This window comes from Struthio camelus, chromosome 2, assembly GCF_040807025.1.
Source record: "Struthio camelus isolate bStrCam1 chromosome 2, bStrCam1.hap1, whole genome shotgun sequence".
Lineage (NCBI taxonomy): Eukaryota > Metazoa > Chordata > Aves > Struthioniformes > Struthionidae > Struthio > Struthio camelus.
Window position 1 is genome coordinate 132,031,730 of NC_090943.1, and position 27,274 is coordinate 132,059,003.

At 40.3% G+C, this 27,274-nt stretch overlaps 1 protein-coding gene across 2 annotated transcripts in view; it reads left to right on the forward strand.

The window, feature by feature from the left end:
- Window positions 1–18,790, forward strand: part of CPA6 (carboxypeptidase A6) — an 82,844-nt gene extending 64,054 nt beyond the window's left edge. For both annotated transcript variants that reach the window (XM_068932560.1, XM_068932561.1), the window contains 5 exons: window positions 6,141–6,251; window positions 6,505–6,595; window positions 11,068–11,270; window positions 16,404–16,488; window positions 18,144–18,790. In XM_068932560.1, the coding sequence (XP_068788661.1) occupies window positions 6,141–6,251; window positions 6,505–6,595; window positions 11,068–11,270; window positions 16,404–16,488; window positions 18,144–18,331 (678 nt within the window). In that variant the 3' untranslated portion in view covers window positions 18,332–18,790. The remainder of the gene's footprint in view (window positions 1–6,140; window positions 6,252–6,504; window positions 6,596–11,067; window positions 11,271–16,403; window positions 16,489–18,143) is intronic.
- The last annotated feature ends 8,484 nt before the right edge of the window (window positions 18,791–27,274 follow it).

The following is a 27,274-nucleotide window of genomic DNA, read 5'->3' on the forward strand; positions in this document are numbered from 1 at the left end:
GCCAAAATTAGGACTGAATTTTGTCTTTTCACTCCTTAATAATGAGCTAAGAGACACACAGACTGTCCCAGGTGCACAATGGCAATGCTTACCTCCACCATTCTACACTTGAGACTAATTTATGAATCACCTTGTGCGATGCATACTGCCAATTAGCTGGCCATCAGGCTTGCAGCCATGCCCTAGAGACCAGTTCTTACCAGGAATTTTGCAGAGTTCAAGACCTCACATTCTTCTTCAGGAATGTTTATGAAGTGTTTGACTGTAAATACAGGATACCTAAAATAACAGAGTAGACGCACATGCAGCACTGTATAAGGATGATTGTGTGATCACAACTAGATCCAAGCAGGAGACCAAGGTGTTAGCGTTAAAAGGGTTGGCTCTTGTTCTCTGCTGTGCAGGCTACGTGGCTGCAAGGCCATAAAGCTATAAGTATGCTGAATTTAGGAACTGTTGAAAGCCAGTGTAGCATTTCTACTCATTCTGCAAAATTCCACAATGTGTGTCCTCATGGACAAAACAGCTGTGATATGCTACAAGCAGCGATCAGAGAATCATTCATTCAATCATTCCTTCCAATGCTAAAGTCCACACTGTCCGGAAAAAAAGTTTCAAGGTCTGGGTGATTTCAGTGTTGCTGAATTATGTCAAAACTGTTAAGCTTTTAAGGTTCAGAAAAATTATTTCCCTTTGCTATCCATAGCAACAAAGCCTCAAAATACTGGCTTCTCTCCCCTTTGATTATGAGGTTCAAACATCATTTTTTCACCCACTTCAGAAATACTCCGATATCAGGGGTCTGTAAGATAGTTATGTGGAGCAACACACTAATGTTTATTACATGTTATATGCTTGACCTTTCACTTCTCAATAGACTTAAGTCTTTTGGACAGCAGCAGCTGAAATACCACATTCTCACAATCCAGTATTTCACACTAATACTAATTTAAAGACTGCTCATTACTCCTACATTTAGTCATTCTCTGAGACAACATAGTTAGTTCATTTCCCATGATATGCTTTCCATATCCATTTTTGGAGTTCTTCAAATCACAGGTTTTGAACTAAAAAGGAAAGAAAGCAAGAACTTGACCGTCCCTCTCTATACGCCATACCAGAATGCCTTTCCTCTTCCTGGGGAAGGATACACCACTACTCTTAACATATCTTTGACTACTGTCTCTCACACCGGAAGAGCTTTAGAAATTATTTGGAACATTGAAAACTGAGTCCCTTGTGTCAGAGGGATGCATGGTCAAACCAAAAGACAGTACGTATAGCTTTTTCCCTTCACTCTTTAGTGGATATGTTCCTCCTTTCCAAGGTCTAATTCCTTTAGGTGATACTCTTCAGCTCACATTGCTTTGATTTGAAATGTTCTGTTGTTCTTTAAACTACTGTGTCTTCTTGCTGTATGAAGTCTTCATTTCTGGGTTTTCCTACTGTATGTCCAAGTTTTTAGTTCACCCTTGTTTTAGGAAGGCATCTTGTGCCTGCCACCCCCCTCGCAGCCTCCTTCACAGTTGCCAGGGATTATGGCACTGTGAAGACAGGGCTCTTTTCACCTCAAAGGACTAGTCACCTGGTGACAGATCTCTCCAAAAATGCTTTGCAGCTCTTTCAGTAAACTTAGTACAATTATTAGAGTTTAATTTGTATAACGTGTCAGCCTCCAGTCCCTGCAGCTGTCGTTTTAGCTGCCTAACCTGAGAAAAAAAATTGATTTCTCTGAGTGCTCCCTATATATCCATTATCTATAGACAAAATCCATCTGTCTCATGCTCCAGCATCTGTATTTGAAACATTCAGCCTTACTTACCACTCGCTAACTCGTTCTTTACTATCAGGACCTTCTGCCTGGAGCACTAATTGGTATTTTTCGATCAGAGAGATCACGTCGTTCAGTCTCTTCACTCGGTACTTCATTCATCAGCCTTTCAAGAGCAGGTGCTGCTGGTGCAAATTCAGAATCTATTCTAGCGTGATGATTTTGCTCTTCTTCCAAATACTGTTCCTGGCATGCCAGGCACTATAAGTTTTCATGATGAAATCACACCAGTCTGTATCTGGTTTCTGCTCAACATCCTCTCTCCACTCCACAGCTGGTCCAATCCTGCCTGAGTTGTGCTGTTTCAGCAGCCATCTTACAACACCCGCTCTGCGTTTCTGAGTCTCTCCAGCACGTTCTTACTACTGAAGGCAGAGTTTACTAATGTGAGCCATTCGTGAGGGTAAGGAAAAGGAAGTAACAGTGAATACAACCAATAAGCTTTTCCAGGACTGGGCTCTCGGTTGTGATTTATTTTTTTTAATGGATAAATCCTAAACCAATGTCAAAAAAGTGGAATGCAGTACCATGGTATCACCACAACGAGGCATGTGATGCACTGCTTTACAAAGAGCTGAGGCAAACCCTCTTTATGCTATGCAGTATTTCTTTCTCTTTTGGTCCATGGTTGATTTTTCCAGGTTCTGTTCAAAAGTAAAGATGTTTAGAGAAGGTTCTTTCCTTTGACGTGACACCTCCGCTATTGCAAAAATGGTTAAAATGATTTCCAGTTTTTCTTTTCCACAAGGAAATACATGTTACACTATTTCTGTTGTGCACTTTCAACTACTCAGCTGCATCCTCCTGAAAATTCACAATCTTATCAAGGTAGAAATTACTTCCATTTTGTTTGCAGCTATTCATTTTTTTCACAATGTGAATGTGTTTTGATAAAATAAAGGTAGCCCTACAGCTGTGTTGTGCCTGTAGGAGGAGTTCTTCATTGACACTTGCTAGCACAAACTCCTATGTAAGTATTAATCACTAGGACATGCAAATAGCTTTTAAGCTGTTGGGTATGTTTCTCTTCAATGTATGAAGAGAATTCATGTCGTTGCTGAAAGACATGACTGGCCCCAGAGAAATTCTCCTTCGTATTTTGACAGTCCAGTCTTGTACAATGGTGCTGAGTAAGTAGGACTTCAGTAAAAACTACTGATATGCAGAAGCACGACTTAGCATGAAAAAGGATTGTGAAAGAAAAGTCTGTGTTGGACATTTTAGCTATTTTAGAAACTGTATTAGAGTCAAAATTTTTTGCATCTTAATTATTTAACTGAGTCTCAGCAGTTTAATTAAATGATGCATTCAAATACACTGTATTAGGCTGCCTTTGGTAAATACTACCTGGACTAACATAAGTAGGAGGTAAGATTTAAGAATTAAATTTTTCAGAGGTATGCACTTTGGTGGGTCTCCACCAACTTTGTGTGGGCATCAGTTTGATACAATTTATGGACTCTCTTCTGAGGGTTACAAAGTAAATGTGACACACAGTGTCATTTTTCACAGCTGTTGTTTCTGGGTTCCTGCTGTGGGAGATGTTTTCTGTATATTCGTGAAGGAGTAGGAAGATTTTGCTTGGAAAAAGAAATTTCAGAGACAGTTCAAGCTTCAAGCCTGAAAATTTGGCCCTTTGTTTTAAGATATCTGTTTTGGATACTCAGTTGCATCTTACCCCCAGATAGTGGGCTTACTCTTCTGCTTGTGATTTAGGTGCCACAGCAGGACACTAGCTGTAAAAGCAAAAGTGGAGATCAAAAAAAGGTATTACTTCCAGCTACAGAAATTGATAAAGTGGCCATGAAGGCCTGAATGGCAAATCGTAGTAGTACCTTCCTGCTAAAAAGTAAGAAAGATATACAGAAAATAATAAAACATTGTTTGTTACTCTCGAGAGGGATGTTTTAACTCATGTCTGCATAAACAGCTAGGAGAGTTAATCCTGTTTTATCAGAAGCAGTTTTATGTTATTTCTGGTAAAACAGCAGTGGAATCAATGCACTGTGCTAAAATAGTAACTGATTCATTCAGTGTGAATGTTTAATTCAAAATCAGAAACAGCAAAAGCTGATTGTTACCCTAAATTTAATAACAATTAACTGTGGGACAACAAATTATTATTAATCTCAACTACAGCTTTAGAGTTTCTCTCAACCCGGTCTCCTTGCTTTGTCCTTCTCAATCAACTCCCTTCCTTTATAAAAAGCACAACTGCATCCTAAAGCCATTTTAAACTCTTGTGTTTTATTGCCTTGGCACTTTACAGCATAGCTCTTTTGCTTTTTCCCTCAAATTAAATTTCCAATGGACCGGATCCTCAGCCAGCCCAGGCTTGCGTAGCCCTATCAACAACCAGCGCTCTTTGCTCGTCCGGATGATCCGGCCCCCTCTTATTAGTCACTGGTTGTTTCCCCCATCCCCCAGGCAGATTGCTTGCACGTTGCTGGCAGGGTTCCTGCATCATCTGTTCATTCACTAATAAAACTATTCAGCATTTATTGGGCCAGTCTGACTCTCTCTGCATTCAGCAGCAAAGCGGCTATTGATTGCATGATGGGGAAGCAGAATCAAGCTGTATAAAGAAGCATTACTTCTGCTGTATTCTGAAAGCTCTGTGCAAACAACAGTGCAGTTAATTCACGAACGGTTTATACTCATGTTACTTTTGTCATAGAGAAGAGAAAAGGTTTCGGCGCTGTGGGATTTTCTTTTCACGTGAGCATTATTCAGAGGATTTAAGAGTCACATCACAAAGGGCAAGTCGTGTGTTATGCTCCAGCAATGACACACCTTAGTAACAGTAAGGCACAGTGCCAAAGACCACATTCTTAAGGGCGATAAGATTATACAGCCTTTTTGCCTTATTACATATATCAAATAAAATTGTTAGATAAAAACATAGTATAAAGGACAAAGTATTTCCAGCAGAAAGAGTCTGTATGATCCCACTTACACCAGCTGACTCCATTAACGCTCTTGCTTTCCACGAATAAGAGTGCCGCACCAGATCCGTTATACTTTAAAATAAATTGTACGCTAAAAGGGTAACAACATTATAAAGATAAACCATATATGCTTTAAAGAACAGAAAAGAATCGTTGATGTAATTAGGTTTAACTCAGTTTTAAGACTTAACATTTCCGAGAGTGTTACTATGGACTGTAATGCCTTCCGAAGTCTCTCATGGTATTTCTTCAAAGCTGGCAGGCATTAAAATAACACAAAGTGGCTTTAAAAAATGAAAGGACACTTGACTTTTTGCAATATGTGTTTTGTTTTGTTTTTTGAATGGTGGCGCTTTTAAAAATTTACCTAACAAGAGAAAAAAGAGTGTTTTAGGGAGGTTTATATTACAGATTATAACTTTCAATGTAACAAAATGCATAACTACAGATGTAACTTGTAGCCCAAGAATGACATACATAAAAATAGATACAGGCAAGTATGTCAGTCTCGTTATCTGTGAAACATAAATACCTACTACAGAGACACAACCTGAGCTGTATTTTTTCATACTGTGTAAAAAGAGAAAAACATTAAAAGTCAAGGAAGCTGTGTACGGGGGTTTATTTCCTCCCCAACCAAATTACTTCTCCCTGAAATATGCATGATAAAAATGCTCATTTCCCTTGGCTCATTTTTTGGAGCATGTCTATTTTCACTGCAGTAACAAAGTCTTACAGATTTAACATCTATACTTATCATATAGACTCTCAGTCCTGTGAAGATTTAAGTGCATGGCTAATTTAATACACAGAGCAGCACTAGTTGCTTCAATTCTGCGTGTGGAACAGTAATGAAGTAGAGCTCTTGTTTCCACGGCCATTATTTTAGAGTAACCATAGCCTTCAGTTTTGAAAAAATTACTTTTTGCTATAGCTGCAGCTCTCTGAATATCAATACTTGTATCCAAGTGTATTTATAGCCTTGATGTGGTTTCCTAATAAAAGTGAATAGACTTGAGATGCCGTACCTTCCAGCTAGGAGTAGCTGGGAATTTCTAGCACATGGGCCAGGAGATCTTTGTAGTGGCAGGGGACTTTTTTCCCTCAGAAGCCTGGACTCTTCCTCTTCTCCCCTACGGTAACCCCCTTGCCTCTTCCAGCAGCTTGTCCCTCCCTGCAGTGCTCCATGGCATGGCGGCCCCGCTGCTGCTGCATCTCTCTCATTTCGTTCTGCACTGGGCCCCCGTAGCCCTCAGCTTCTCACCTTCCCCTCCTCTTGCGTGACTGAAAGGAAAGGTGTGCTGGACTTCTAGAAGTTATTTTTATTATGGAAACTACTTACTTTGGCCTTTCCACTCCAGGCTCTTCAGACATACCAGACTGATCCTGCCATGAGCAAGATGCTAACTCAGCTGTATTTCTATATCATGCCTGTACTGAATGTGGATGGATATCAATTTAGCTGGACAAATGTAAGTAGTATCAGTACGATTCCTCAAAAATTGTTCAGACAGGATAAGGCTGAATGGTTATTACGTAATTCAAAAGCACCTTTCCACATAATTTGGTCCATCACTTTGTGTCGTGCCAAATAAAAGTAAATGCATTCAGTTAAAATAGTATACCAAATATGTTTACTAGAGTAGTTTGTTATGCGTGCAAACAGATTTTGCAAAATATAGTAAAATATTACTGTTTAAATAACTATTTTAAAATTATGCTTAGGATCGATTTTGGAGAAAAACAAGATCAAAGAACTCAAGGTTTCGGTGTCATGGTGTTGACGCTAATCGCAACTGGAAAGTGAAGTGGTGCGGTAAGTCTGGAAGTGCCTTGGTCCATCAGGTCAGATTACCCTGTATTTAATTATCCAACACACTGAGTAGGTTAGCATGAAGTGTTCCCTTTTTCTTAGGTAAAATTGAAGCTACTTTCCCCATAATGCTACAAGCCAGGCTTCGAACCGTCCTCCTAGCTTCTAAAAAAGAAACCAAATGCCCTGAACTTAGGAATACCACATCTCGTCGCAAGTGAAAGCTCTCCTGGAAAGTGTGGCAAAAGTGAAGACTGCTCAAGTAAAAATTGCACATATGCTATTTTGTGTTTCTGGAATCATGCAAATTGTTTGAAGCACACTTCACACTTCACCTGACTACAACTATAACAAACATTTTAAACTTTTTTTTTTTTTTAATTCATCACTTCTGTGAAATGGCGTTAGCTTTGGAAACTTCAGATTTGTTCTTCAGCCTTGTAGAGAAATGTCAGAGAATATTTTAAGGCCATTGTTATTAGCAATTTAATAAAGAAAATGTGATGCTTCCAAGGGTGTGAAGATGAGTTTTTGAACTCCCAGTACTTCCGTAAATGCTTCTCAGGGAAATTGACCTCAGCTTTGCGTTCAGAACGCAGCAGTGGTGAAATACCAGCAGAAGATAGGAATGGATCCACTAAATAAAAAATGGTGTTTATTAACTCTTGCAGCAATGCAGTACAACTCTCACACAGGAGAAAGTTCTGGTGTAGTAGCAAGTAATAGCACTTCATTGTGAAACTATTCCTTATATTCCTGGTTGTTACTACCTTTTATTCCCAGTTCTTCTGCTGACGAGCTCTCCAACCTTGAGGTAGTTCCTTTCACCTCTCTGTGCAACTGTTTTCTCCTTCAGTGTCTCTCTGCCTTGTCTATTTACATTATAAACGTATAAAGGCAGAAATTGTGTTTGCGTAGTGCTAGTGCAACAGCCCTCCCTTCTGCCCATCTGTCTCCCATAGGAAGTCTTTAATTTTATTTTTAAGTAGATTTTTGAAAATGTTAAGTGTGAATAATCTGCCAGGGATGATTATAAATCAGACAGCAGAAAACAGAAACATAAAAAAAGATGCAATACAGTAAGCGCCTGTAAAATATGCTTTCAATTTTTATCAACTCGCAGTAAAGAGATACAGAAGCAGTTAAAGAAAGTCTATGCTAGACAAGAATCCCTCCAATACAGAAGATAGTCGCAGGGCTGCTATCATGACCTTTGAGGCAATTTTATGCTGGGAAGGTAATCTAAAACTGAACCAACGTCCTGCGTCAGTGTTATCATCTTTTACTTAAGATTATAAATCAGAACTGCAGATGTTGTGAGCACATACATTTATTGTGCAGAAGATGGCCACTTGCTTCCCAGCCACTATATTAAAACACAAATACTTTTTACTCAGTCCTGAAAGATGTCTGTGTGTTTGTCAGCACAAAATGTGTTTTCTAGGTTGAGCAAAACTACAGCAATGCACACACGTACGCGTGCACACACATCGTGTGTTGTGATGCACTATCTGTTGCACGTCTGCCCTGCACTAAATATGAAAGACAGGTTCCCCACCCCAAGTTTAAAAAATGGGAATTTATTCAAGGCTGCTCATCATCTCACCAAGCACATGCTCTGCTTCTCAAACTGGACCCCACGCTCCATCTCATTCTCTGTTAAAATGGAGATTCACAGAAGTTTAATATTTTGCCAGAGAATAAAGAGCTCTTTCGTGGGCGCCTGGTGCTCCGAAGCTCCTCGCCCTGGGCCCCATGTTCTCATTAATCTGACACTAAATGAGGCGGGGGTGAATCTGGATCATATCACACTTTGAGGCTTGTATAATCATGATGCATGCAAAATTTTATACTGTGCGTGCTTTTAAAAACCTTTCAATTCAGTTCAGTCGCACTTACTGTTTGTGGACAAGGCTTGAACTTCACCGCAGGGCTTGCAGGCAGGTGTGCTGTGGCGGGGTCTGCACTTCAGCAAAGCAGCTGAGTGCTAGCTGAAGCTAGCTATTTGGTAGAGATAACGCTGCATCCCTTCTGCTTTCCTCCTTCCTTCAGGTGTCAGACTTTGATGTAAGTTTTATGATGTTGCTTCTGTATTCTCTAGGGACTGAAAAAAAAGGGATATATCACTGATTATGGTAGCTTTCACTCTGCAGCCTTCTGTGCTCAAACTAGTGCACAGTAACTGCATACAGACAGACCCAGGTGAATACCGATTGCAAGTTCTCCGGGATAGAGATGCTCCTTGTAATATATGTATGTGCAATAAGTAGAGCAACGGTTTACTGTTCGTTAAATAAATAGCCGTTTTTAAACCAATAATGAGACACTGAGAACTCGATCCTTTCATGGGGCAAATCTAGTTAAGGGAGCTGCATCTGCAGCCCCCAGGAAAGCAGGGGAGAAAGTAAAATTTCCAACGCATCCACATTATGCACTGAGGACAGTACCACGCACTGGCAGGAGCAGTGGTTGCAAGGAAGTTTGAGGCTTGGGCTCCAGCTCATCCTTAGTCCCGCAGTCTTGCCTCTGTACCAAAGCAAACTTGGTTTTATCTGTCTCTGCACACACTTTCTCTGTACATTTGATCTCATGATGGATGTTGGAAGATACTTGTCCTCCCACAGTATGCTGCCAGGTACAAAATAAGGCAGCATGTTGACTTCTTCTGTAATTTCATTTTCTTCTCATACTGTAACTTTGACATTTCACAGGAGCTGATATTTACTATATCTTTTTTCTTCCTGCTTATGTTACTGTAAAAGACCTTCCAGTGTGAAAACTGAGGATCAGCTTACATTATCCGTGGGCACCATGGAAACTCTGTCTTTTCACTCCCAGGCAGCTTCACTTAAGGCAAAGCATTAACTACAGCTGGGATTTCCAGTGGCTCCCTACAATAGACTGAACAGTTTAGAGCATCTTTTCTTTACTAAAATTCACTAAACTGAGTTGTTATTTACCGTTGGGTCATTTTACATTTATCTTGAAGGATGATGCTGTTTATTAGCAGTGGTGTTTATTTTCATGATTGATGATGACACAACACTGTAACGGGAGATGAAGTATCCACCCAAAAAGCAAGAACTCTTAGAGGCTCTGTTAAATGGTTAAATGGCTTTCCTTTAGCTACAGTATCTGACAAGAAATTGATGCAGGGTACTCTTGGGATTTGGATGACTTGATGGCCATCTGTTCTGCAGGGAGCAGACCATCTGCCCTCAATATATCCATTGCTATCTAAGCATTGATACCTTTTGAAATCCCCATTGGTGGTCTTTGAATGATAGCCTCCTGTTTTCATATTATAAATGAAGCTGCAGTATGAAATTCTTCCACTTTTTAATTTTTTTTTGGCCTCTAGCTGATTGCCTAACCCTATTGTAGTTCATATTATTATGTGCTATCACAGTACATTGCTTGTTTCTTATTATTTGGAGATGGGAGTACTTGCTCTATGGAGGAAAGCTAATAAAAGACTGTTTCTACAAGTCCCTAATGGCACCAGAGAATATCGCAGCCAAACTATTATTACTCTGTAGGTCAGTGTAAAACAGGTGGCATTTTGAAATCAGTGGATAAAAGAGCACAATTGATTTGCATAAATATTGTTCCTTTAATCTCATTCCCTAAACTGTAAATGAGATGGTGGCTTAGATCCAGGATTGCTAAATGATAAAGGAGCCTCTGCCTCGTCTCCTTTTCTGAGTTTCATCTTTCACTTCCTCATGGGATATTACAGGTAGGCCTCACTTTTGTAGCTTACTGCCACCTGAGCAGGTTGATGTGTTGAAAGAAATCCTCACAATTAAACTCCTGACCCAAGAGAAGAGTAAGCCTTGTGCAACCCTAGATGATTTCTGTTTTAACTGAGCAACCATTCCATGCGGCTTGCCATTTTTTTTCCCCTAAGGTTTGCAAGAGTGAAGATAGGAAGTAGTTATGGACTTTTTTCGTCTTTTAAAGCAGTCTCTAAGGTAATGCGTGATGAGGTTATCTGCCTACCCTTGTAACCATCATTGTAGTAGCTACAACATTAACATGCTCTTAAGAGCTAGACTTGTCTTGACGGTGACTAGTGAAACAGGTATAGCTCTCTGATTTTAACCAGACCCATTGAGACCCCTCAGCAGTTATAAGCAAACTTCCGTGCTGGAGTGCCCTCAAAAAATGTGTTCCTCATATGGAAAGCTAGAGAAGAAAATGCAATGAGGTCAAGACCCTCCTTTTTCTGTTGGGTTAAAAATATATTCCCTGAAAAGAGCGGCCTATAGCTGGCCAATTGGCAACTTGATGTGTCTATCAAATGACCAGACTGCTGTACTGAGGTCCCACTGGCTCACACTCATCAATCAGAAAAAAAGCAATTTATTTATTGTTTTTCATGCTTTTGCATGCAGACCCGCAAGGGTTAAGCCAGAATGACCCTTACAGATTCTCTGTGATAGCTCATCTCAGCTTTCTCTTTCCATCTGTAGATGAAGGTGCTTCAATTCACCCATGCGATGACACCTACTGTGGTCCCTTTCCTGAGTCTGAACCTGAAGTAAAGGCCGTTGCTCATTTTCTTCGCAAACATCGCAAACAAATAAAAGCCTATTTGTCCTTCCATGCCTATGCACAGATGCTGCTGTACCCCTACTCTTACAAGTATGCAACTATTCCAAACTTCAGCTGTGTGGTAAGTATATTAGCGCTTGGGAGAAAATACATCCCTATTTTTTATTTTTGATACACTTTGTTTTGAGAGGAGACTTGTTTCTCTGATGGTTTGCATATATTTAATACAGAGCAGTATTTATTCTGGATCCACTGACAATTTTATTTCTGGTTATGTAACTGTCACTCCAAGTGCATCAGCAGTAATTTGATTAAATCAGCTTCCATCCATCCATCCCTGTAAATTATTTCGTAGGATAAATCCCTGGGTTTTAATTATAGTACTTTATGTAATTAACAGTAATGGGAATTATGTAGTTAAGTCCTTGGGCATCTAGTTGAAATTCTGTCCCTTCGGGCTCAGAACTTCAGCCTAAATACTAGAAGCTCGAAGATCTTCTTCAATTTTATGAACAAAACAAGTGACATGGTTTATTTATCAATTAGAAGAGAAATCTAGTAGATGTCTCCAAAAGTAAAGTTTCTATTGCTTTATGTGTCATCCTGCTCAGACATAGGTTTTTTACCCTTTTGAGCCAAGCAACTCATATCAGATGTTTTGAAGATTTTGTCTGTTAGAATAAATTGGTAATAGTCTGGTTTTTGATGTAAGCCTATCTGTTTACAAAGAATAGACACATTTCATATAGTCTATGCTCATCCAAAAGCATGAGAGTTATTTCCTCTGCTCACAATTTGAGGACTTTTTTCTGTCAGCATCATAAAACCCTCCCTTTAGCCTGTTGTTTTAGGGAAATGTTTCGCAAGCTTTGCTTTCTCTCTGCTCCGGCTCACAAACACGCATTGCGTCAGGCAGTAGCAAGCCACTTTCTTAGGCCTTCAGTCCCTGTCCAAAATTTCTGTGTCTCATTTTGGCCTTGAATATTGCAGTGATTCTTAACTTTCTAGCTTCAGCTAGTTTTCTCCACAAGGAACTTAACTGCCTCTTAAGTTTATCCTGTGCAAAATAAATGATGTTGTTAGTCCATGGAGCTTCACTGCAGTTTCACTCAGCTGTCATCTCAGGAGACCAAACAACCAACACTGCACAAACTGAGCTCTCTTTGTTGGTTTATTTCTGTTAAGACACTTAATTCCACCGGCTACTAAAAATGTCCTGCCTGATGTCATTCCTAGGAAATAGAGTAAATCAGAAGTCAACAAAGCGACCAGAGCAGCTAAAAATGTGAGACTTGTGGAGGCTGGCAGCTCAGTCCTGCATTGTACTTAACATGTGCCATTCAGCGCATCCTGACAGCGAATGAAGTCATGAATCCACTATTTATTCTCCCTTGTCCACCCTCTTTTGAAGAGGTGGCAAAGGGATAAAAGAGTTCCCCAAGTGAACTACTGACTACTGCTCACAAAAAAAAAAAAAAAAAAAAAGGTAGATTGGGAGTTTGAAATCACAGGATCTCACTTCTTTGAAGACCGCAGGTGCAGGCATATTTTCTAAGAACTGGCAAGACACCAAAAGAAAAGGTAGCGATGTGAGGAAGAATCAGCATCTCCTCTGCAGGAAGATGATTGTTGAATGTCTCTATGAAAATACCCAGCGTAATGTAAGACAACACCATGTCAGGAAATTCATTCTAAGGAAAAAGAATCTCAAACTGAGGGTTTTCACACATACCAGTAAATTTTTAATGCACGTTGTTCTTGTAGCTCGAGAGTTATTTCCATTCAGAGATGCGGGGTAACTGCCCCTCAGCACACACACACTACCTTTCCCTCTACAGCTTTTACACAAAAGGAACTTGGTTTTTGCTGAGTGGTAGGTGTTCCTTGAGTTTGTAAGACCTCAGATTTTGCAGTCAGTGTCAGAAGGAGTGAAGCAGAGACCTAAGTGACAAAGAAAGACAACAGCCCTGTATAAATGAAAGTCAAATCCCAATTCTAAGTATTCTGGTGATATTTTGGAGTCTGTACTTCTTTTTATTGCAGTGGGGCAGAAAGAGCAAGGAGGCTGGAATAAGAAACTGGAGTAATTTCCTGTTGTTGGGAAAGTTCAGTTTGGGGGTTAGAATGAAAACGAATGGAATACTGTTGCTTATTTATTTGTGTGTTTTAATATTTGCCTACAGCCAAAGGCTCTATCACCTAATGATTCCTAAATGCGTAATCTTCATTATTTGAAGTGTCTATCATGGTCACTTGAACTGAGGTTCCAGATTCTTCAGTTCTCGTGGAGAATTATATGAGTTGAAAAGCAACAGTCTCTGTTTCCTGCTGCTGATGGAACAAGCTTCGCTGGACCACATGTGCTGGGTGGACAACTGTAGGACTCCACATGCACAGCAGATGATTAACGTTTACTGTTAACAAGGGGTCGCAATTAATCCAAAGCAAAAGGAAAGATGCTTCTGTCCGGGTCACAACATACTAGTGAGCTGTCAGCTACCATTTCAGTTAAAGCGTTCAATTATTCAGAGTTGCTTCGAAACTGGAGGGCTGTGTACTGATCACAACATGAATATTCTGTTCTAACTTAGGCACAGGTCTCTTCCTAGCACTCTCCATAAATCTGTTCTTTTAAGAGACTTAAATGAAATTGTACTTTTAGATTGAAATAAACGGCAGAAACATTCACCCACCCAGAGGGTTTTAGATTTCACTTACTGTTTATTCCTTTTCTTCCTCTACAGGCGTTTGCCTGAGTGGTTACAGTGACCTCATATGGCATGACCAATTTTGTATATCTCTTTGTAAAAATCTGATAATGTTATGTCAAGCTTTCTCCTTGAGGGTTTTCAAAGACTGCTTCCATGGCTTTATTTAGATCAGATCTGCTTTGTATATGATGCAGGTCAGAATTGTCCCCCTTTTGGGGTACATAACTCCAACAGTTGAAGCAAGCAGCATCCCTCAAGGCTAAGACCAGCATGTTCACAATGCCTGGGGATGTCTTTCTGTCTGCCAGTCACATACTTCGGTCACTCCCCAGCTAACCTTTGCATAGTTGCTGCCTTTGCGCAGAGCTCAGTACTGTTGTGCTGTATTCAAACAGGCATTGCCAAAATATTTTTTCAAAATGTTTTCATCAGGGTTTGTTTTTTTGTCTCATGGCTGTATGATGTGTAACTCGTATACGTGGAATCTTTTCCTTCCTCATTAGGTTCTCCTTTCTATGACATATCTCCTGGGACATTGCTGTCCAGTCGCTCTCAGCCCCCTCAGCTGAGCCCTGCTTGCACTCAGTGCGCTACGCTCCGTGCCCTGTCTGTGGTCAGATCTTCCCAACTCCACACCGTGGCTCCAGGATCCTAAATGCCAGGCACAGCTGCTTGCCAAACTTCTGTTGACCAAACCTAATCCTCAGGGCTTCAGTGCCAGCGATGGACAACAGCCCTGGACCACGGCTGGAGCTCCTCATGCCCCATGGCCCTGAGAGGCAGCTTTCCCACTGCTGCAGCTCACATTGGCACTCCTCCGCTCTCATGTGGTCTGACACATCTCACTGCATCATGGGTCCTGTGTGTCATGACTTGCACAAGCTGAGACAACTGCATGCATAATAGGAGGAATAGACCCAAGTGACAGCATTTCCCCCTTCCTTAGACCTCCCCCCGCTCCTCATAGTTGGTGAGACGTTACCTTTCTGGGTCAACTTACTCCCACATCCAAACCCTGCAGAAGTTCCCAACAGCATTAATTGTTCCTACCAGTTTCTGTCGTCATGCAGTTTCTCATGGAGATGATAAGAGGAGAAGAGACAAGCTGAAAATGTCAGGCTGAGTTTCTGGCAATATCATCCCTGTGCTGAGAAACAACAAGGGCCAAGGAAACACACGAAGAAATCTAATGGTGTCTAATGAATTCTTATAATAGGGAAAAAAATCACTCTTCCATTGGGAAGTGATTTCTCAGTGTAAAGAAAACTGCCCAAAGCCATACTGTATGGCCAATAAATGGAAAAGATTTTTTTTCCCCCCCTGGAATGACATTTTAAAGCAATTTCCTCTAGCATCTTTACTAGAACTGAAACAGATTCCCAATGGGAACACCCGTACCGGTCAAGCCAAAGATTAGCCAGAATCCTCATTCTTGACAATTGCAAATGAGTGGAAACTTAGTGAAAAAGTGTAAATGGAAAGGCAAGCATAGTGTAATCTTACCCAGTGCACTCAGCTAGTGTCTGCTGAACAGCAGTGTAAGGACCAAGTTCACAAAAACTTGCATGAACTGAATCCTACAGCTCTTCAGGTGACAAAAATAATATAAACATTACAGATTCAAAAGAAAGCTCAAAGTCCAGCACTTTCAATTTCTGATGGTGTTCATGTACTGTCTCTCTGTAGGGAGATCTTTCTGCATTATTCTAGATATTCTCTGCTTTCACTGTATGCTCTCCAGGAATCTTTCCTTTGGGATCATAACCTTCCTTTTTCTTCTGACTACGTGCGTCTTTTCTCTTTATCTGCCAGAGGTATCCGTGGGTGACTCTCCAAATTTGTGAGATGCCCAGCTTTCTGCACCTAGTTTCATAGACTGTCACAAACTTCCTAAACGGACTGCATCACTATGGATCTTGATGTACTGTATGCCATACCAAAGCTGCAGTTCTGCAGCAGAGGAAAGTGTTCTCCAAGTCTGCATCGGCCGGTCCCAGGGAAAGTTAGAACAGCACTGACCAACCCGTCAGAGATTCAGGAGTGGAGTTAGCTCCTTCCTTCTTCCCGCTGTGCTCACTGACCACTGTGGGATGTCCCCAGTAGATAATTTCACCTTCACTACAAGCCCAGCAGAGATGAGGGTTAGTGGACTGGGACATACATCCACTGGTATTAAAGGAAAACACTTGCATGGCTTTTAAACTGCACAGAAGGGTAGTTCGGTCTCATTGTGACCTATATTTGGTGTTGCAATAGATGCAATAGCTACCAATAATTCCATCTACTTCATGGATGATCATTCATAGTGCAGTGAGCTTCTTTACGCCATGAAAATACTGAGTCAAATTTTTAGTACTAGGGAATTGCTGTCAGTAAAAACAAATAAAGTATTTATTCCTTAAAATCTTTTTAAATTAGCTTCCACAGAACTTGGGGAATACAGCATTGCATTAGAAGTAAATGATCTGTAGCTCAGGTTCCAATTCTGTTGCAGTATTTAATGCAAAATCTAATTTATGGATTTGTTTTTCTCCCACACACAGGAGTCTGCAGCCTATAATGCTGTTAACGCTCTTCAGTCAGCTTATGGGATAAGATACAGATACGGTCCTGCATCTAGCACTTTGTGTGAGTTTCCCTCTGACTCAAACGTGTGACTTTGACCTATCTGCTGTTCAGAAGGGGATTGCCTTTATTATGACAAAGGAAGCAAATACTGGGTAAAGTGAACTTTGTTCTAGCTGTGGATGGTGAGGAAGGCAAAAGAGGAAGTTTTGTAACTGATTCAGTCAGTTGATTGCAATAAGATTCAGTCAACTGATGCGGTAAGAGAGATTAAAATGCAATGCATTTGAAAGAGGAAATCTAGCAAATAACATGTCCAGAACATACAAAAACAGATAAAACAGAAGACCTTGAAAAGCATATCTTTACCAGATGCTGTAAATGCATCACTACGTTAAGGAGTATATAGGAGAAAACAGTTTAAAGAAGGTTTCGCTACTTTGCCTCTTCTTTGCCTTTGCGATAGATACAGCTATTCACAGAGCTCATTCTAAACTTTAAAAGGATCACTTTAAAACCTAGTTTTCAAATGTCTCAGTGTCTAGATGATGATAAAGGACAGCAACAGTGTCTTTATTCAGACGTCTTCCATTTCTTGAAGGTGGATTTCAAATGCATGTTCCCCTATAGCAAAATATCTTTAAAATATGACTTTTAAATATTTAACAGCATTTGTCAGCTGAGCTTTCCATGTAGACGGGTAAGAGACAAAGAAGTTCAATAGGTTTCAACAAGATACAGTTTTTTACTGAGGCTATTTGGGTGGATGTGAGCCTATATGAGGCCTAAATTCTCTCGGTAAGGATAAGGGAAATTGAAAAAGTGAGAGGCTTAAGTAAATCGCAAGATTTTTCACAAGTAATCTCCTGCTTCTCTTTTGCTGTTGGTGAAGAGAGCTGTGTTTCAGTTAAAGAGCACTACATGCCACACTTTGTTGTGGGCCTCCATCTCACAGTCATCACCTTGTGCTTATTACAGCACGGTTAGCCTCTATTTCAAAAGAACAGCAGTGTGAATTAATGTTAGACTTGTACAGAAGCAAACAGGCCACATGAGAGATGGATCTTTATCTAAATATAAGTTTCCTGGATAACCAACATATGGGGATAAGGAAAAGCATAAGAAACACACTTCTTCTGGAAGCTTTGTTAATAATAGACACCACCTATGCAAAAGCTAGCATGCTGTAAGGATATCAGGAACAAATGAGGGAGAAATGAAGAGAAAACAATTTTAAAAGCTCTTTGAAAGGTAAATGTAGTTTACTTTATCATCTTTCACCTTCTCCCTGCAAAGGAATTGTCTATGAAGAGCTCTGCTCAGCACAAGTTCATGTGAATCTGTGACCGTGCGGAGCCCAGGTCCAGCTCAGAGACCTTGCCGGAAGTAAAACTTCAGTCTAAACTCACGAGGAGAACAAGGAGATCTGAGGGCTTTGTCCTCAATGTTCTTCTTTAATAAAGTTTCTCTTAAACAAAAAAGTCAGGTGTTATTTTCTTTCTACAAACATCGAGTCTAATCTCATATTATGCTGAGCACCTTGTGCAATGTGCTGAGGGCCTGGGCCCTTCCCTGCAGGGCATTCAGGATCAGAGAGAGCCACAGCTTAGTCCCAAGTGTTCACTGAGTGCTGTAGATAAAATGCCAAAATAACTGGTGCTTTCAGTAGGATAAGCATTTAACATTTGTTTTACTGTTCTCTGAATTCCTTCCCTCAGATGTGAGTTCTGGCAGCTCTATGGACTGGGCCTACAAAAATGGCATTCCCTATGCATTTGCCTTTGAGCTGCGCGATACTGGCCACTTTGGATTTTTACTTCCCGAGACGCTGATCAAACCAACATGCACAGAAACCATGCTCGCAGTTAAAAATATAACTCTACATCTGCTGAAGAAATGCCATTGAAGCTGCGTCCGGGATCTGGAATTCAATGTTTTACGTCCAGTGTTAATGCCGTACAGCATGTTTAATTGTCATTCTAAGTCAAAACTATAGAGCATAATTGGAAATATGGTGTTGATCCTACCTGATTTATCTGGTGGAAAAAGGAAAATCCTTCAATTTTTGCTCTACAAAAGTTCATGAAGTTGACATACCAACTTAGTTTTCAGTTCAGTAAAATACTCTGTTAAGCTTTGAGTTTGTGCCAGTGACTTCAGTGGGGTAGATCCATGTCTACATACAGATGCCTGAAAGAAAACCCAGGTTCCAGATTGTGCCTGTTCCTACTCCTTTGCCAAGTAGGAAGACTTCCCATCGCAGAGCCTGTGGAATATAGTTTACATTCCTGTATGTATACCCTGCGAGCCAACACAGAGCTATGTCTATAGCAATAAATGGCAGCGTGGCATATAGCTGCGGCTAGCCACATTGCCAGTAGCAATGTGGCTTCAACACACACAAACATACACACACACACACACACACACACTCATATATATGTATACGTGTGTGTATATATATACATACACATCTGTGTGCACTTTCATGATTTTTTTTCCTGTAATGCAAGAATTTGACCCAAAGTTTCCTTCAAGTATTCAGAGATATGTATTTTCAAATGTATATAGTCGGGTGGACTAAAAATCAAGATATGACCTTTGCAAATGTAACTGTCTTAAAGATTTAGACAAATTATAATGAAATATTACTGAGATGTAGGAAACTCCGCTGTATGGAGATACCATATCTGACAAAGCAACTTGCCATGACTTGGAACTTGAAATCAGGAGCTGGCTGATGCATCTGGGGTTTGCTAGGGTCAGCATAAGCCCACTTCCACCAGCTGAGGATCAGCCTTGAGCTGTAACTAAGATGCTAACTGAAGTTTTATTTATTGATATTCTTACAGTGAGTTCTATAGGTCTATGGCTATGTGGCTGTTTTTGAAAGTCAAATATTTTGCATGCTTTAAAGGACTTAATAATAGCTTCTTAACTGAGATGGAGGTGAAATCAAGAGCTTTACAGCTGAAAGGCAGTGAGTAAACACCGTGTTTTAAAGAACAATAGTGAAAGCACACAGAATGTAATAACTTGCTGAGGTTTTTAGTACTTTTAAAATAATATTTTTGACGTTATTATATCTGGAAAAGCATATATATCACTTTATTAATGTTGAGTTTAATCTTATGCCATAACATGCTAAATAAAACGTATTTGTTAATAAAATCTTCAAAGGCTTCTGAAGTATCTTTCATATTTCATTTCATTGTTAAAAGCCTTAGTTCAGGGATTTGTCAATTTTACTTACCTGTAAAATATTATTGGCACCAGGATGTAATATTAAAAAAAATCAATATCCTTGCAAAATAAGTACTAGAATTTAGCAGCAGAGAAATCTTTATGAGACACGGGAGCACTACATTTAATTAAGAATGCCACTTTTTTCACAGATGCAAAAGGTTATCAGTGAGCAAAGAGGACAACCTCATTCTACATAGGCTTAATGATTTGCTAATAAAAATGTTTTTATTTTAAACAGCTTTCTGAAAGTTTATGGATTATGTCATACTTGTTCGAATCATGCAAGTTTCTGTGCTGATTTAATTAACATCTAGAGGACAGAAGCTCTCAAAATATCTGTCCACTGCTCATCTCTATTTGTTCCTGACCGTAATTATTAAATATTTTGAAGACAGCAGTAACAATCTCTTGCCATGCATGGATTCTTGACAGCTGGCCTTGATCGTGGTGTAAATTAAATCTTAGCAGCAATTGCCAAGAGCTATTCTGGATTTAGGTGACAAGATTGAACTATCATAAGGACATATCAGAGTGAAATAAGGGACAGGAGTGAAAGATGCCTAATCAGCATGAGACAAATATAGCACTGGCTTGCTACAGTACAAACCATTCCAAGTGTGGGCCAGGAAAAAAACAGATTCAGGCTATTGTCTGATTCCTGCTTATAGACGTGCAGCCGGTCAGCTGAAACACTCCAGTTTTATCTTCACACCATCACATCTGCCCTGGTACAGAGAAGTGACTGAACTCTTGGAGGAAAGAGAAAAAAAGACCCTTTTATTTAAGGTCTTAACATCGTAGATCCAGTTGACCTGTTTGGACAGTAATAATTGCAAGTATTTTAACATGTATTTAAGAAGCTTTGACATTTTAGAAGTATTTGATATGAAGAACAGCCAATGAATAAAGCTCCATCCTGGGCTGTGGATGGTCACAGGCTGAATCCTACATAGGGGAGAATTCCCAAGGGCAGCTGAAGACTCTGAGCTGAGTTTTGAAGGCCTGTGCAGGTAGCTTAGCGTCCCCACAGCTGAATATATAGTGTAACCAGTCTCCAGGTCCTTTAATTTCAGGATCACTAAAGCTGACCAGTAAGAAAGTCACTGGAAAAGAACAAATCCTATTTCCTGAATTAAGAATCTGTAAGATAATACTTCAGGATTGATCAGCAAGACCGATTCTAAATAGCTTTTACCCTCAAGGATGAACTCAGCCACTTGGATAGAAACTGATAGCCTTTTTGACTTACAAATGTTAGTTCTCTGACCAGGTCTTTTTCCTCCTTAATTACCTGCATCTCTTCCATTTGTACTTCTCTTCAGCAGTCTTTATTGCCTGCAAGACAACATGGTTGATTGATAACCAGCTTTGGGCAAATTGATTTTATTTTACAATGCTAGGAATAGGTTATCACTCAACACAGTAACAAATATATGAACAGCAAAACGCTATGATTATTAATCTAGCAGTCAAAACTGCATTTATAACGATTATGTGAAATCCAGGAGTGACGTTTCCGTTGATTATTGCTAGATTAATGATAACTGCTTCTGTAACTTGAAAAGAGGCCTCTGACAAGGTTTTGTGAACATCTGTTCTCTTCTTTGATAGCTTTTATTATTTCTTCTCAAAAAACCAAAACCTTGAGACTAATTCACGTGAAGGGAACAGGCCTGTGCCTCCGCAAGTCGCCCATCCCAACAGCAAAAGGAATCGTCCCAAAATGAGAACTCTCAGATTCGGAATGGCCTTGAGCAGTCGGCCTGCCAACACGCGTCCCCTCAGAAACAGCCAGCACCGGGTAGTTGCTCTCTAAAGCAAACCGCAGCATGCAGCTTGCGCTAGCTACTTGAGACCTGCACAAAACTGTTTATTAAAGCCACTGCATCTAATTCTTAAGGTTGACGAGAATGTAATGGCACATGTCCCCTCCCAAAAAAGGTTTCTCTTTACCTATTCTGATTTATTCATGTTAAGCAATACCTTCGTTTCCTGTGTTCATATTGAATTTAATGGCACCACCCCAAAGTATTAAGGTATTCAGTAGCATGGGAAGAACAATAAATATTTTTGCAAGCCCTTCAACTTTTCACCTGGCTGTGTGAGACTGCTGTATCGTTTCCACAGTTCATTGTTAGGCAGCAATCAATCACTTTTATTATTAAAAAATGTTAACCTTGCACATAATGATTTAATACTTTTTACTTTTGTGACTAAAAGCCAGATGTTACCTTTTCCATTCAGCCCTTAAGTGGCAGTAAAGCATGAGAAAAATATCTCAGATGTGTAGAGATTCAACTATTGCTCTGCTGTAGAGTACAGAGTAAGGGAACAGAAATCCAAATACATTACACTGAGAGTTCTTAAATATGACAAATTAATTATATTTCTTAAAATATGTTTTTGAAACACAACTCAGAATGCCTGTTCTAAGCTGTAAAGTTTTCTCCCCCCTGAAAAAACAGACCATTTGGCATGCTTAGTGCACATCCCATTTTCATTCTCATTCAGGGTAAGGATTTAAGGTCCAAAGAAAGACAATTGTTTCCTCCTTCAGCTATGAGGGAGGAAATCTGTGTATGGACTAATTTGCTTTCTAGTTTATTGTAGAAGGGGGGCCTTCGAGCCATATCAGCACCGTACAGTCAGGAATACTGGCTCTATTGTCTGCTTTGCCTTGGATGAAGGTTCGCCACCCAAGAAGGTCTAGAAAAAACTCCAGGGTGGCTTTCACAATCCTTGGCCAAACGTGCCTGTTGCACTAAGCTTGGTGTACTGGTTGAGCAGCTTGCCAGAAACTCACAGCCTTAGGCTGCGTTTCCGCACATGATGTCAAAAGGGCCTTAATGACAAGGTGTTTTGTTATTATCTACAAATTTGGGATAAGCAGAGTCACTCCAGGGGCATGAGCTAGTACATAGTTCTCATTGCCTAAATGATGTCTGGGCAAGGACATTTGAAATAGGTGAATCTTTAACCCAGAAGCCCCTTAATGTGTGTCCTCACCTGCCAGGCAGGAGTGATCAAGGAGAAAGACTCAGCTCCTCCACTCGCAGATCCCTTTCAAACTTGCATTCTCCTCTTGTATTTAGGCACCAGGGAATGCATTCATAAATAATAGATTCAAATGTTAATTAAAAAATTCTGCCACTCCCCAACAATGCAGAAAGTACGGTGCCTCTGACAAAGAACACCTGTCCATTGCAACAAAAGACATTAGATATGTATTTCATCTGTCATGCCCACTCTAAGATTTGACCGCTTTAATATTGTTTGGTGCTGTTGAAAAAGACATGCTACAGAACGGCCAGAACCGTGAAATATTTTAATCTGTCCCAGGTCACTAGGAGCGTATATTTGATATCAGATAATAGATAACAAGTTCTGGAATAAATATTGTGGTACGGCTGTGAGCAGGTTAAATTATAGTCTTTTATGCTGAGTACTATGTGCCGGCCTAGTCCTCTGTATGCCAATACAAGCAGAGCTCAAAAGGTTGACTCAAAGGTGGGGAGAGTGTTTCTTTTTTTAATCAAATAATGAATTTGATAATTTTACCAATCCTGAACAGAATATCAAGTTAGGTCTGAAGACAGACATATGCAAAGGGAGAGAGTTTGAGAAAGTTTCATTTTCCAATAGAGTTTTCCATTCTGCTAGAATCACGACGAGTGTTTCTAGATGGCGCTTTGTTTTCTGCATGTCATAACTGAAAAAACAGCACAGCAGTCTGAGAAGCTCCATGATTTGCTCAGCTGAAATGACTGATCTACTTATTGTTTTGGGTTTCATTTCACTTTGTTTCTAGGTTGAGAAAAACCAGGCTGACTGGGCTGAATTAAAGGAGTTCACAGCCACAAAAAGCTGAGTGTAGAGTGCTCTTTTGTGCTTTACTAGCTAGAAATAGCTGAGTTTTAAAAAAATGCAACCTAGTGTATTTTAAGTTCTTTAGGCAGATTAATTGCTTTACTAAGTTTACTAATTTACTAAATTATTATATTCACAGAGCTAAATATGGTTTGGAAAGAGGCCTTGCTATTTGCCCGGCAGTCAGCCAGTTTCCTAAGGGTTAAATCAGCGGCATGCTTGCTATTGTAGCAGCAGAATTAGAGTTGCTGTTTGGCCTCCTTAGCGCAGAAGCTGTCAAAACGGCAAAATGTATTTGAACCTTATCTAACAGGAAAAATTTGCTATATCATGCTGTGTGCTTCTCCATTTCTTTCCTTGCATGTGAAGAAAGGGGTGCAGGCTGTCTGTCAGTGACAACTCGTGGCTAGAATAGATTCTAACTTTTGATGTTAAATTTAAATCATGAACCTGTTAAAATCTGTGAATTTCCCCACATACCTACGCAGCTCCATTCACACACAAACAAGATGTCTCTGTGCACAGCGTGTACCGGGTGCTGCTTTTACGTAATGGTGTTAACTGCGATACTTGGCAACCGCCCGGCTGCCGAGAGCAGGCAGCGCCTTCTGCGTCTCGCCGCTGCATGGGGTAAGCACACCAGTTCGGTAGGTTTGGGCTGCTCCCCAAAAGCCTCGGACGCTATTTCCTTAGTGCAAAACAGAGAGCCCTCCCTCTCGGAGGGCTGCAGCATATTTCAGTGCATTACTTGCAAAAAGAGCTACTTCTGCTACTAACATGTCACCCAACAGCGGACCAAGGCCTAAATATGTTGCGCGGATTTGTTCCTGTTGTGAGCAGCTGCTCTGCTTTGGGCAAATACTGTACAGTGGTGTTAAGCCCACAGCTCCCGATGCTGACTATGTCCCAGAAAACCACTGTTATCTCTTGGGTTTTGAAGAATGTCCTATACCATTGTGCCGAGTGACTGAAGGGGAATGAGGGGCATCTGAGACCGTTCCCGTAAAGTCTGGCAACGCTAAGGAGAGTGCTGGAGAGCCGACAGGTCTACCCCTGCCACAAGGGTTTTGGTAGTCGCTTGCAATACGTCTCCCTTTCCAGCCCATGAACAATTCTTCTATATATTAGCTATTGGCAGAGATACCTTTTTAAAACAATACGTTTTGAGCCACAAAAAGAAAGTTTAATTTAATTTTTAAAGATTTTCTATGAAGCTATTGTGATTATTTCAATGAAATAGAAATACTCAGCTGAGCAGCTGAGCTAGAAATAACCTGAAGCTGCTGTCATCCTGAAGGCTGCTTAGGGAGTCAGTGGATTCAGTGCTCTTCCTGCCAAACAGACACCTACCAACACTGGGGATAACCTTCAGGAGACAGCTCAGCAGACAGCCAGAAGTAACCGTGCCTGAAGAACGGGCTGCAGTTCGGAGCACAGTGTTGGTGCAGATGGGCTAATGAGTGTCGGGATGCGCATCTCCATATCTCTCTTTTTGAGAAGAGAGTAGGAACATCATGTTTCCACAGCTGTCGGGACCGCACTTTTGAAAAAAACATTAACATCTGTATGAAAATGTTAACAGAGAAAGGAAGGTCCCCATTCGTTTCACACTTTTCTGCATCTCACCAGAAAGGAAGGGCTCTTCAGCTGACTACAGTACCCCTGGCACCCAGTGCATCAGGAACAGTGTTATTTAAAATTACTGGAATCACCATCCTTGGGGGTTTTTTGCCTCTGTGGGAAGCTGAGGCATACCATTGGCCCTAAGGCCTGAATGTGCACAAAATTCTCTCTCTCCCCCCACCGAGGTGTCTGCTCAAGGACACGCAAATGTCCGACTTCATAAAAATTCCTTTGGGGGTTCAGTGAATTCCATTTTCATGAAAACTAGCAGTATATATGCACGAGGAAAAAGAAAACTTAGAAGAAGAATGATTTGTGAAGAGTTTTATCCAGAAACTCATGAAGTACAGTATATATCATCTTCATATTTTAATTCTGAACACAAACCAAAGCTAGCATGTTTGGAATATGTTTCCCATTTTCACAGTATCAGGTGGACCAAAAATAAAGACAAAGGACAAAAAGTCTGCTATGGAGTAGGGGAAAATATCCAAGTTAGTGAGATTCTAGGTCCCAAAAGCAACAGAGATTATTTGGACTATTATAAAAAGATATTTTCATTTTTAGTAAGGGATAAAAATAATGACATGCCAATACTTATGAAGAAAGATGAAAGGAAAACAGTAGTGTAGAATAATCAGAGGTCTGCAAGGTCAGATGGCTTCGTGGCAGAGCAAACAGCTATCTGTGACTAAAAGTCAGTGGAAAGAACAAAAGTTAGAAAATAGATTTTGGCAAACAAACAAAAACTGATCGTTTTAGACTGAAAAGCACTCTGTGAGAAGTATAAAAATATCTTTATCCTGAAGAAATGGCAGTAAATGGAAACTGCTGAGATTATTTCTAAAGGTATGAGCAGAGAAGCTTGAAAGAACACTAAAATCTGGGAAATCACGTCTCAGTTCATCTGATGGTGTCACAGCCCCCGATCGAGGTTCTCTTACCTTGCATTTGGAGTGCATATTGTCCGTGTGGACAATATGAATTCATCTTAGGAATCCTGTGATATAACTCATTTGTAATGTATGCGGATATTAGCAGAGAAGTTAAGGGATATAGTGCTAACTTTACCTCGTTCCCTGTCGATTACGATGCTTCTCACACTGCACAACTTGGCACTTCTATGGCACCTTGGCACCTCCAGCTGTACATGCAGATAAAGCTTAACACAGCAAAATTGGATGTATATCTGCTGTGTGAAAGAAACAGAGCAGAAGATACCACGTAGAAGTAACAGAAGTAATCTGCATTATAGCTGCAGCAAATTTCCGCAAGGGAACATGGGTAAGTGTAAAAAAGCACTGTATATCTGCTGCAAGATACTGGAGACCACAAAGTAAAGATAGCTGAATTTGGCTTCCTTTACTTCCCTCACTTATTAAATTCCCCCCAAAATTGACCCCACACCCCAATGCATTGCAGTGCATCTTCATGAATATACAGCTTTTCAAGAATAGGCTTATATTCTAGCTGACAAGGATGCAGTTGCAGCACTACCAACATTCACCAATAAAGTTTGGAACATGCAATAAATTCAAAGTGAAAACTATCACTGGATCCCTTGAGACGAGACTAATATGGAATATTTCCCAGGAAGGCTCTATTAGGCTTCACAAAGTCTTGACAATGTGTATCTATTTAAGCCATGCTTTATGCTCAAATTCACTACAGTGTAGAAGCTAAGGCTGGAATGAAAGGGAAAACTGTTGGATATGCGTCATCTTGCAATTCAGTGTGGGAAATTATTTTAACACAGGAAGAGTCAGTCCATTTCCCTAATATAAATCTTTTTAAAAGGGAACAATAAATAAATAATAATCTCAAAACTTTGAAAAATTCTTTGTCATACAAAGGAGAAATACTCTTCAGGCCTCACACACACAACTACAAATATCTCTGTGCTTTGCCATCGGTGTACGCTGACAATTCTTACACACGTTGCCATGAAAAAGATCAAAACCTCTGAGATCCCATTCACTATTCTTCAGCACATTCACAACAACCAAAAATAATCCTGCAGCCAAAAGTGTACTTGAGATTTCTGAGATACCCAACTCAAGCCTCCCATTCTTTTATGGCTTGGAAGAGAACAGCCCTTGTACCTTACCCTGGG